This window comes from Coregonus clupeaformis, chromosome 19 (assembly GCF_020615455.1).
Source record: "Coregonus clupeaformis isolate EN_2021a chromosome 19, ASM2061545v1, whole genome shotgun sequence".
Taxonomy (NCBI): domain Eukaryota; kingdom Metazoa; phylum Chordata; class Actinopteri; order Salmoniformes; family Salmonidae; genus Coregonus; species Coregonus clupeaformis.
Genome location: NC_059210.1, coordinates 2,788,212 through 2,800,987, shown reverse-complemented (window position 1 = coordinate 2,800,987; position 12,776 = coordinate 2,788,212). Strand labels below are relative to the sequence as shown.

General features: G+C 42.4%; 1 protein-coding gene across 1 annotated transcript in view; it reads left to right on the top strand.

Annotated features, from left to right (window-relative positions):
- LOC121531297 (D(4) dopamine receptor-like) overlaps nt 1-5,313 on the top strand; it is a 30,122-nt gene extending 24,809 nt beyond the window's left edge. The window contains exon 4 of the mRNA XM_041836535.1: nt 4,570-5,313. Coding sequence (XP_041692469.1) covers nt 4,570-4,778 — 209 coding nt within the window. The 3' untranslated portion in view covers nt 4,779-5,313. The remainder of the gene's footprint in view (nt 1-4,569) is intronic.
- Nucleotides 5,314-12,776: the final 7,463 nt, after the last annotated feature.

Sequence of the window (12,776 nt, the reverse complement as noted above, 5' to 3'; positions counted from 1 at the left end):
GTAGAGAGAGCCTGCAGAGCTCTATCATACTATCCAGGTCTGTGCCCAAACAGTTTGAGCTCCTACTTCTAAAAATCCACCTTTCCAGAAATAAGTCTCTCACTGTTGCCGCATGCTACATACTCCCCTCAGCCCCCAGCTGTGCCCTGGACACCATATGTGAATTGATTGCCCCCCATCTATCCTCAGAGTTCGTACTGCTTGGTGACCTAAACTGGGATATGCTTAACACCCCGGCCATCCTACAATCCAAACTAGATGCCCTCAATCTCACACAAATTATCAAGGAACCTACCAGGTACAACCATAAATCCAGAAACATGGGCACCCTCATAGATATCATCCTGACTAACTTAACCTCTAAATACACCTCCGCTGTCTTCAACCAGGATCTCAGCGATCACTGCCTTATTGCCAGCGTCCATAACGGGTCCGTGGTCAAACGACCACCCCTCATCACTGTCAAACGCTCCCTAAAACACTTTAGTGAGCAGACCTTCCTAATTGACCTGGCCCAGGTATCCTGGATGGATATCGATCTCATTCCGTCAGTAGAGGATGCCTGGTTGTTCTTTAAAAGCGCTTTCCTCTCAATCTTAAATAAGCCTGCCCCATTCAAACAATGCTGAACTAAGAACAGATATAGCCCCTGGTTTTCCTCAGACTTGACTGCCCTTGACCAGCACAAAAACATCCTGTGGCGTACTGCATTAGCATCGAATAGCCCCAGCGATATGCAACTTTTCAGGGAAGTTAGGAACCAATATACACAAGCAGTTAGGAAAGCAAAGGCTAGCTTTTTCAAACAGAAATGTGCATCCTGTAGCACTAACTCCAAAAAGTTTTGGGACACTGTAAAGTCCATGGAGAATAAGAGCACCTCCGCCCCGCTGCCCATTTCACAGAGGCTAGGAAACACTATCACCACCGATATATCTACAATAATCGAGAATTTCAACAAGCATTTTTCTACGGCTGGCCATGCTTTCCACCAGGCTACCACTACCCCAGCCACCAGCTCTGCACCCTCCGCTGCAACTTGCCCATGCCCCCCCAGCTTCTCCTTCACACAAATTCAGACAGCTGATGTTCTGAAAGAGCTGCAAAATCTGGACCCCTACAAATCATCTGGGCTAGACAATCTGGACCCTTTCTTTCTGAAATTAGCAGATGAAATTGTCGCAACCCCTATTACTAGCCTGTTCAACCTCTCTTTCGTAACGTCTGAGATCCCCAGAGATTGGAAAGCTGCCGCGGTCATCCCCCTCTTCAAAGGGGGTGACACTCTAGATCCAAACTGTTACAGACCTATATCCATCCTGCCCTGCCTTTCGAAAATTTTTGAAAGCCAAGTTAACAAACAGTTCACCGACCATTTCGAATCCCACCGTACCTTCTCCGCTATGCAATCCGGTTTCCGAGCTGGTCATGGGTGCACCTCAGCCATGCTCAAGGTCCTAAACGATATTATAACCGCAATCAATAATAGACAGTACTGTGCAGCCGTCTTCATCGACCTGGCCAAGACTTTCGACTCCGTCAATCACCGCATTCTTATTGGCAGACTAAATAGCCTTGGTTTCTCTAATGACTGCCTCGCCTGGTTCACCAACTACTTCTCAGATAGTGTTTAATGTGTCAAATCAGAGGGCCTGTTGTCTGTACCTATGGCAGTCTCTATGGGGGTGCCACAGGGTTCAATTCTCGGGCCGACTCTTTTCTCTGTGTATATCAATGATGTCGCTCATGCTGCTGGTGACTCTCAGATCCACCTCTACGCATACGACACCATTTTGTATACATCTGGCCCTTCATTGGACACTGTGTTAACAAACCTCCAAACGAGCTTCAATGCCATACAACACTCCTTCCGTAGCCTCCAACTGTTCTTAAACACTAGTAAAACTAAATGCATGCTCTTCAATCGAACACTGCTGGCACCCACCAACCCGACTAGAATCACTACTCTCGGCGGGTCTGACCTAGAGTATGTGGACAACTACAAATACCTAGGTGTCTGGTTAGACTGTAAACTATCCTTCCAGACTCACATTAAGCATCTCCAATCCAAAGTTAAATCTAGAATCGGCTTCCTATTTCGCAACAAAGCCTCCTTCACTCATGCTGCCAAACATGCCCTCGTAAAACAGACTATCCTACCGATCCTTGACTTCGGCGATGTCATTTACAAAATAGCCTCCAACACTCTACTCAGCAAATTGGATGTAGTCTATCACAGTGCCATCCGTTTTGTCACCAAAGCCCCATATACTACCCACCACTGTGACCTGTACGCTCTTGTTGGCTGGTCCTCACTACATATTCGTCGCCAAACCCACTGGCTCCAGGTCATCTATAAATCACTGCTAGGCAAATCTCCGCCTTATCTTAGCTCATTGGTCACCATAGCAACACCCACCCGTAGTATGCGCTCCAGCAGGTATATCTCACCGGTCATCCCCAAAGCCAACACCTCCTTTGGCCGCCATTCCTTCCAGTTCTCTGCTGCCAATGACTGGAACGAACTGCAAAAATCTCTGAAGCTGGAGACTCTTATCTCCCTCACTAACTTTAAGCATCAGTTGTCAGAGCACCTTACCGATCACTGCACCTGTACACAGCCCATCTGAAATTAGCCCACCCAACTACCTCATCCCCATATTTTTTTTGCTCATTTGCACCCCAGTGTCTCTATTTGCACATCATCTCTTGCACATCTATCATTCCAGTGTTAATACTAAATTGCAATTATTTTTCACTATGGCCTATTTATTGCCTTACCTCCATAACTTGCTACATTTGCACATACTGTATATATATTTTCTGTTGTATTTTTGACTTTATGTTTTGTCTACCCCATATGTAACTCTGTGTTGTTATTTTTATCGCACTGCTTTGCTTTATCTTGGCCAGGTCGCAGTTGTAAATGAGAACTTGTTCTCAACTGGCTTACCTGGTTAAATAAAGGTGAAATAAAAATAAAAATAAAACATCCATAGCTTGAGCTCCTTTGAGATAGCTGAACGAATGGATAGAATCTAATCCTATTTCTGCCTCACATTATGTTGTTCAGCCAAAGGCCTCCCTCTACAGTAAGTGAATGAGTTGGAGAAAGGAAAGCCCAGCTTCCAAAGGGAGTTGCTGCTCAGACCCAAATGGCACCTTATTCCCTATATAGTGCACTACTTTTGACTGGAACCCTGTGGGCCATGGTCGCAACCCAGACCTACTCATCATGCAACAGTTAGTGTCTAATCTATCACTCATCCTAACGTTCATTCTAGATATGAATAGAAATCTCATCAGCATTTCTGAATTATTCAGCCAAGCAGGGGGCTAGGCAGGGAAGCTGCCTGGCAGGTGTACTTCTTTACATACAAACATCATTTGATCTGGCGCAGTTCTATCAAGCTTAACTGATGGATCCTTTTCTGAAGTATTCCTCATGCGTTTTGCTCATGTATGAGCAATTGGTTCATGTATGGGCAAGTGTATGATTTAAAATGGCATTTGTCTACTTACAATACAGATTGGGGCTGACTTCCCCCTATATCCACCATTAGCATAGATCTAACAACCCTCGCTATCACTCTGATATGGAAATGACAGGTTGTGTAAGTATTTCTGTAAATAGCACCATTTTACCTACAGTATATCACGGGGATATGATCACACTTCATAATGCAGATGTAATTTATGCTCAGTGGTAAAAAATAAAATGGAATCCTATCAGCCGGGTCTCTTCAGACTACTTGAATCTGAAATAAAGCCATCTGAATGGAGCCCTAACAGGGGGATGCTATACTGTATTTGTAGGGCCCAATCTTTGATTTTGATTGCGTTTGACTTCATCATTATTTCTAGCTAGATCTATTCCCACTCGCCACTCACTGATGTCCTCAAAGTAAGACTCATGATATATTGAGCAATTCCTGTGTTATTAAATGTGATCTGCATCCCAAATGGCACCCCATTCCCTATAAAGTCCACTACTTTTTACCATGGGCTCTGGTCAAAAGTGGTGCACTGTAAAGGGAATAGGGTGCCATTTGGGACACAGACGGATCTTAATTTAAGCCAATTTGCTACAGCAGGAAAATAACAGGAAATGTGAATTATTATGTGGATTATATTATTAATTGACATTTTTGTAGAGGAAAATCAAGTCTGAAATGTCAAAGTGGAAATTAAACCGCAGAAGCTTTTTCAAACCTCAAATACACTACAAGTTTAAAATGTTCTGCATTGCAGGAACGTTCTCCTGCAACAGGGTGATCAAATTAAGCTCCTACATATGTAGTAATAAAGAGTTTCAAGCCTGTGTCAGCCTAAATGAGAGAAGTCTCAGAGGTGTCATTTTACTGCTATCCCTGTGGTTTACGATTTCTTAAGCAGAAATCTAAAGAGCCTCAGTATAAACCTCCCTCTTTGTGATGTGTGTGTGTGCATGCCTGTGTGTGCGTACCGCATACCTGTGTTCCTATGTGTGTGTGTACCTCGTGCCTTCCTGCATGTGTCTGCTTGTGTATGTGCCTGACTGCCTGTATGTGTGTGTCTATTCCATCCCAGGTGCCTTCCTGTTCTGCTGGACCCCGTTCTTCGTGGTCCACACCATGCAGGCCCTGTGTGCCACCTGTTACATCCCCCCAGGCCTGATGAGCATCGTCACCTGGCTGGGCTACGTCAACAGCGCCCTCAACCCCATCATCTACACAGTTTTCAACACAGAGTTCAGGAACTACTTCAAGAAATTCCTCCACAGCTGCTGTACATACTGATAGACAAGGCGAGCACAGCTAACCTGGTCCCAAATCTGTCATTAAGACAAGCAAATCCTATGGTCATTGTCACTCCTATGGTCATTGGCAACACAGCAAAAACAGATCTGGGACCAGGCTAAGGCACCACCGCCGATGAATGGACAAAAAAGCACAACGAACAATACCATTGTAAAGATGTTATGATATCAAATTTGTGCTTTGCTGTACCCCACTTTGGAAGAAAAAAAATCTGTTGATAAATGCTTGTGATTTATCCTATTGTGACAGCAATGTTGTTTGTCAACTTGCCATATGTTGTTTCCATGTTTTATGTGGAAAGCTTTGTGGTAAGGAATTGCATTGAATCCCTCCAACTGAAAAAGGTGCTCAGAAATACCAGCAAGGCATCCATTTCTGAGGTAAATAAATTGTATCGTTAAGATTATTTTCTTTACTTAAATGAGGACTTCTGTCCCTAAACTGTGTGGACATTGAGGGAACACTTTGTATTCAGCACCACCACTGCATCACACCTACTGCGTCATCGACAAAAATAAAAATAACATTTCTCCACATGACCATGATTATACTGCAAATCTGACTCCTGATTGAGTCTGATAAAGATCGCCACAACAAAATTAAACCTCTTTCAAAAATATCCCTCTCACCCATACGGAAATTGAGGCTTTTGACAAACGGACAAAGTGCAAAAAAAAGGGCTAAATAACAAATACAGTTTCCTCTCTGTTGCCTAGCAGCTCAATTCATGTATCCAAGACAAGAAAAAAACAACAACAAGAGTGTCATGGTTAAACCCAAGGAGAAAGCTTTAAGAGGGAGGATGAAATATGATGGAGCAATTTCAGACACCATCTGCTTGCAGTGTGACAAGTATTGAGAGAGTAATTTACATCCACACGCTTGTCCCCCAGGATGATTGGTCCATTAGCCACAGGTGGGGGACAGAGGTTAGCCTAGCATTAACAACAGGTGGAGAAATAATAAAAAACATTATACCTATTTCAAATCAGGGCAGGAAAAACTAGCGCTGCAGCGTTTATGAGCTAACATAAATGTCAAATGCAATTCAGGTCATTTAGAGGAGTGACAGGAAATGGTAATCAAATAAAATTGTATTTGTCACATACAAGTGTTTGGCAGATGTTATAGCAGGTGTAGCGAAATGCTTGTGCTTCTAGCTCCGACAGTGCAGTAATATCTAACAAGTAATATCTAACAATTTCACAACATATGCCCAATACACACAAAACTAGTAAGGAATGGGATTTCAGAATATATACATATATGGACAAGCAATGACAGAGCGGCATGGACTAAGATACAGTAGAATATTATAGAATAGAATGCAGTATATACATATGAGATGAGTAGTGCAAGATATGTAAACATTATTAAAGTGACTAGTGTTCAATTTCTTAAAGTGGCCAGTGATTTCAATAGGCAGCAGCAGCCTCAAAATGTGCTAGTGATGGCTATTTAACAGTCTGATGGCCTTGAGATAGAAGCTGTTTTTCATTCTCTCGGTCCCAGCTTTGATGCACTTGTACTGACCTCGCCTTCTGGATGATAGCGGGGTGAACAGGCAGTGGCTCGGGTGGTTGATGTCCTTGATGATCTTTTTGGCCTTCCTGTGACATCGGGTGCTGTATGTGTCTTGGAGGGCGGGTAGTTTGCCCACGGTAATGCATTCGGCAGACCGCACCACCCTCTGGAGAGCCCTGCGGTTGTGGGCGGTGCAGTTGCCATACCAGGCGGTGATACAGCCTGACAGGATGCTCTCAATTGTGCATCTGTAAAAGTTTGTGAGGGTTTTAGGTGCTAAGCTGAATTTCTTCAGCCTCCTGAGGTTGAAGAGGCTCTGTTGCGCCTTCTTCACCACACTGTCTGCGTGGGTGGACCATTTCAGTTTGTCGGTGATGTGTACGCCAAGGAACTTGAAGCTTTCCACCTTCTCCACTGCGGTCCCGTCGATGTGGATAGGGGGGGTGCACCCTCTGCTGTTTCCTGAAGTCCATCTCCTTTGTTTTGTTGATGTTGAGTGAGAGGTTATTTTCCTGGCACCACACTCCCAGAGCCCTCACCTACTCCCTGTAGGCTGTCTCGTCATTGTTGGTAATCAAGCCTACTACTGTTGTGTCGTCTGCAAACTTGATGATTGAGTTGGAGGCATGCTTGGCCATGCAGTCATGGGTGAACAGGGAGTACAGGAGGGGGCTGAGCACGCACCCTTGTGGGGCCCCAGTGTTGAGGATCATCGAAGTGGAGATGTTGTTTCCTACCTTCACCACCTGGGGATGGCCCGTCAGGAAGTCCAGGACCCAGTTGCACAGGGCGGGGTTCAGACACAGGGCCTCAAGCTTAATGATGAGCTTGGAGGGTACTATGGTGTTGAATGCTGAGCTATAGTCAATGAACAGCATTCTTACATAGGTATTCCTCTTGTCCAGATGGGATAGGGCAGTGTACAGTGTGATGGCGATTGCATCGTCTGTGGATCTATTGGGGCGTTAAGCAAATTGAAATGGGTCTAGGGTGACAGGTAAGGTAGAGGTGATATGATCCTTGACTAGTCTCTCAAAGCACTTCATGATGACAGAGGTGAGTGCTACAGGGCGATAGTCATTTAGTTCAGTTACCTTTGCTTTCTTGGGTACAGGAACAATGGTGGCAATCTTGAAGCATGTGGGAACAGCAGACTGGGAAAGGGAGAGATTGAATATGTCCATAAACACACCAGCCAGCTGGTCTGCGCATGCTCTGAGGACGCGGCTAGGGATGCCGTCTGGGCCGGCAGCCTTGCGGTGGTTAACATGCTTAAATGTTTTAATCACGTCGGCCATGGAGAAGGAGAAGCCACAGTCCTTGGTAGTGGGCCTCGTCAGTGGCACTGTGTTATCCTCAAAGCGGGCGAAGAATGTGTTTAGCGTGTCTGGAAGCGAGACGTCGGTGTCGGCGACGTGGCTGGTTTTCTTTTTGTAGTCCGTGATTGTCTGTAGACCCTGCCACATACATATTGTGTCTAATCACCCTGTGTATCTAAGACTCAGATCACATAATGGGTGTGTGAGTTCGAAGAGTTAATGTCAGTCCTTCCAGAAACGTTGTTTTTCACAAACCCCTTATGACAAGTCTCACTTACACTATGACCCAAATGAGCTAAGACATTTTCCTTCAGACAGCAGATGCACATTTTGTTCAAAGATATTCAAGTCTATCTCAACTAGGAGAATGGAGATGGCCCTTCTAGAGTTGTTTCAAGGACAGGAGAGACAGCCGAGTGGAAACATACTTTGAGTCCACTTTGGATAGTACTGCTGTAAAATGTGATTATGGAGGTGAAATTGTGAAGGTGGATGGACAGACAAGGAAGAGGGATGCATGACTCTCCCAAGCCAATGCCTTTAAGTAGATCTGAGTGTGTCATCTCTCATTACAGTCAAAAACCCACAAAGCATTGGACTGTCTGCCAACAGATGGCCCTAGACAACTCTTCTAACTCCCTCCTGACCTCCCCATGATCCAGAGGAACTACTAGAGGGGGGGTGAGTGTTTATGTCAGCAATAAGGAGAAATGTGGAGGGAAGCTACTATCAAAATAAACAAGGCAACAGTAAACATATAGTCCCCCATGACTGATACAGTGCAAGGGCTTGACATTAAGGTACATTTGCCAGTGGCACACTGGGCCAGTACCAAGTGAAAACTACTGGCCCGAATGAGACATTTATGGCCCAGGCCAAGATCACAGGAAAGCAAGTTATGCAAACAGAATATCAGTTGAAGGTGATTTCATGTTTCATTTGCAGTCTGGGCAAGTACCTTATAGCCAACCATAAAATCTGATACACTGATTGTTTGGAAAACAAAAATAAAACCATCCCCCTCTCAATGATTACATATAGCCTATATTAAACCTTTAAACTGAAATATTCCCCTCCAGAAATGAGTCCAATAACATTTTGATGAAAAGCAATATTATCAGGCAGGTGTGTTATTTTAGCAATAAACATTATCCCTGTCTGATGCAGCATGGTGGCTACATGGCTGAAGCCATGGGGTTGCTCCTCTGCACTGTTTACCACAGTGGGCTAATCATTAGCTAGATCACAGACTCTAAATATCATCTTGTTGCTTGTTTAATGTCCTAAAAAATATTGCGCTGGCACTAATATAATCATGTGATTTTTACAGTGTTTATAAATACAATGTAATTGTGTGAATTTTACAGTGAATATAGGCCTACCGTTTATGCATTCAAATGGCTGCCGCGCTTCCCGCGGTAACTTTGATATTGTCATGCCAGACAATCAAGATTGTAAAACGCTGCCAATTGCTCAAAACATTTAAGTTGAGGAATAAATCATACAGCACTGAAAAACTGTATTTTCCTGAGATTGCATTTGGGAATATTGTGCAGTGACTGGGTTTATTAGAATACATTTCTTTCTGCAATCAGCTGTGTGAGGAGTTGCGTGCTCTTGCCACCCTACAGTTGATATTCAGATGACAGCCTAAATAAAGGTCATAGTTCATGAACAGCTTCGGGAAATATGTTTTCTAAACAATTATATAGGCCTAGACTACTGAATAGCATTACTACAATATTCATTTTGTATTTAACCAACAAGTGATTCGTGTAAATAATGTTCATGTCTTGATAACCAAGCAGCTCCACAGTGTAGGCCTATGTAAAACCTTATTTTCTAATAATGACATTGCTGTGTCTGATATGAAAAAAGACTGGAAAGCAGGTGTAGGACTTTTGAATGCACATGGGGTTCCCGCCTCCGCTGAGATGGGTCTGGGGCAAGTAGACCTATCCAGGACGTAGCCTACTGAGGCTGGCTCAACAGAGATGGAGAGGGAAGGCTTTGACATGCTTGCCTTTATATATGTACTACCGTTCAAAAGTTTGGGGTCACTTAGAAATGTCCTTGTTTTCGAAAGAAAATCATTTTTTTTGTCCATTAAAATAACATCAAATTGATCAGAAATACAGTGTAGACATTGTTAATGTTGTATATGATTATTGTAGCTGGAAATGGCTGATTTTTAATGGAATATCTAAGAGTGTGCAAAGCTGTCATCAAAGCAAAGGGTGGCTATTTGAAGAATCTCAAATATAAAATATATTTTGATTTGTTTAACACTTTTTTGGTTACTACATGATTGCATATGTGTTATTTCATAGTTTTGATGTCTTCACAATTTTTCTACAATGTAAAAAATTGCAAAAATAAAGAAAACCCTTGAATGAGTAGGTGTGTCCAAACTTTTGACTGGTAGTGTGTGTATATATATATATATATATATATATATATATATATATATATATATATATATATATATATATATATATATATATATATATATATATGTATATATATATATATATATATATGTGTGTATATATATACGTATGTATATATATATGTATATATATATATATATATATATATATATATATATATATATATATATATATACTGTATGTATATGTATGTTTTCTGTTTTGGAGATGAAAAATGTACTGGCCCAAGCGGGCCATATGAAAGCTTGATTAACTGGCCCGGTGAGCTCATCAGATGTTGACGGGCCAGCGGGCAGCCCTGAATGTCGAGCCCTGCAGTCTCTTTAGCTAATCCACTCCCTATACTCCATGTCATGTGCCAAAGAAAAAAACGCCACCTGCTGGAGAAGACAGATTTTGGGCCCAGTTATCCCTCTCACTTTGCCTTTTCCTCTCTGGTGTGACTCAAATTTCAGTTAATGAATAGCTCCCACCTTGGGCCAATCAGTGTAATTTTGTAAATACCGGATCTCTATGGCAAGACGCATCATTCACCCAAGTTTCTTCAAAATTGGGCTAGTGCTGTCTGAGATATCTTGTGTGACGAACGGACAGACAGACAGACAGACGGAGAACCACAGTCCCCTCCCAGATTTCATCATGGGGGACAATGATGAGCATCAAATGACAGCTGGGATACTACACCCTGCATAGCCAACACAGACAAGGCGAGGTCCAAGTCCAATGCTCTCCTTCAAAACCCTGGGCTCCCGAAGACCAACCTTTAGAGGTACGTTTCTGTCTCTCTTTAAAAAATGAACAATGTCATTCATTTTTTAAAGAGGCAGAAACATGGACAATAGTATGAGAGACTGGTGGCTTAGATATTTTAATTTCATATTGGCCTTTAAACCAGCCAGGTTTCCAGCTGGGTTTATCCAGACTACAGTCACTGAGAACTGGGATAAATGCTCAAAGTAATAATAATTAGTCATTTAGCAGACGCTCTTATCCAGAGCGACTTACAGGAGCAATTAGGGTTAAGTGCCTTGCTCAAGGGCACATCGACAGATTTTTCACCTAGTCGGCTCGGGGATTAGCCACTAAGCTACCTGCCGTCACTCTATATACATTGACATGTTCTGAAAAAACGCCTAAGGCACTTTTCCTGAAAGGGTTGAGTAGCAGATTCACACAGGGTCCAAACTCATAAAAATAACATATCTAGTCTTAGAGGAGTTAGAAGTGAGGCATCAAACTTTAATGAGAGCAGTGAAGGGTGCATCCTCCTACACACGAACTCACTCCACTGAAACCTATTTTCATGAAACGCTGTCACTGAATGAGCAAATAAACTGGTAGAAGTCACCTTCTTCTCCTGGGATCAAATCTTGCCCGTGGCCTGGACCACAAATAGACCACAAATCTTGCCACAGGTGCCCCTGGCTGGGACCACAAATACACCACAGATCTTACCACAGGTGCCAGCCTTCAGGGTAATTTGAAAGCATTGAGTTTCTCAATACCACAGGGATTCATAGCGTACACACATAGTCATCTGAAATGTAATGTCTCAACAGGTCCTATCAGAAGTCATTCTGACAGTAACCCACTCCTTGGCAGTGTCCCAAATGTCACTCTATTCCCTATTTAGTGCACTACTTTTAACCAGAGCCCTTGTAAAAAGTAGTGGACAACATAGAGAATAGGGTGCCATTTGGGATGTAACCCTTGTCATCCACTGAGATAGCGAGCTGCCTACTTCCCACTGACACTTCACTCCACACATTCCCATGCTGGCGACCAAAATATAAATCTCAAATTGCTGCTGTAAAGTTATCAAGAATAGTGTGATTGATTCACTGCAATGTTGTTGTTTTTATCCTGGTGTACTGAATAGCTGTTCATCATCAGAGGCAGTGGTGGAAAAGATACCCAATTGTCATACTTGAGAAAAAGTAAAGATACCTTAATAGAAAATGACTTAAGTAAAAGTGAAAGTCATCCAGTAAAAAACGACTTTAGTAAAAGTCTAAAAGTATTTGGTTTGAAATGTAAATTGCTAAAATATATTCAAGTATCAAAAGTAAAAGTATGAATCATTTCAAATTCATTATATTAAGCAAAACAAATGGCACCATTTTCTTTTTCTTTTTTTAATTTACGGATAGCCAGGGACAAAATTCCAACACTCAGACATCATTTACAAACGAAGCATGTGTTTAGTGAGTTCGCCAGATCAGAGGCAGTACGGATGACGAGGGACGTTCTCTTGATAAGTGTGTGAATTAGACAATTTCCTGTCCTGCTAAGCATTCAAAATGTAACAAGTACTTTTGGGTGTCAGGGAAAATGTATGGAGTAAAAAGCATATTATTTTCTTTAGAAATATATTGAAGTAAAAGTGAAAGTTGTCAAAATATAAATAGTAATATAAAGTACAGATACCCCAAAAAACTACTTAAGTAGTACTTTCAAGTATTTTTACTTAAGCACTTTACAACACTGATCAGAGGCATACAAAGAGAACCATTACATGACACAGGGAATTCATAGGCGCTCACAGAGCCAGACAATGGGCAGAAAACCCCAACCAGAGCCTTATATTGAAAGACTAATACAAGGCTCTGATCCTAATCATTATATTTGGAATGGCTGCCCAATCTCACCTCCATCTATTGAAGGAGCAAAATGGCTAAACAACC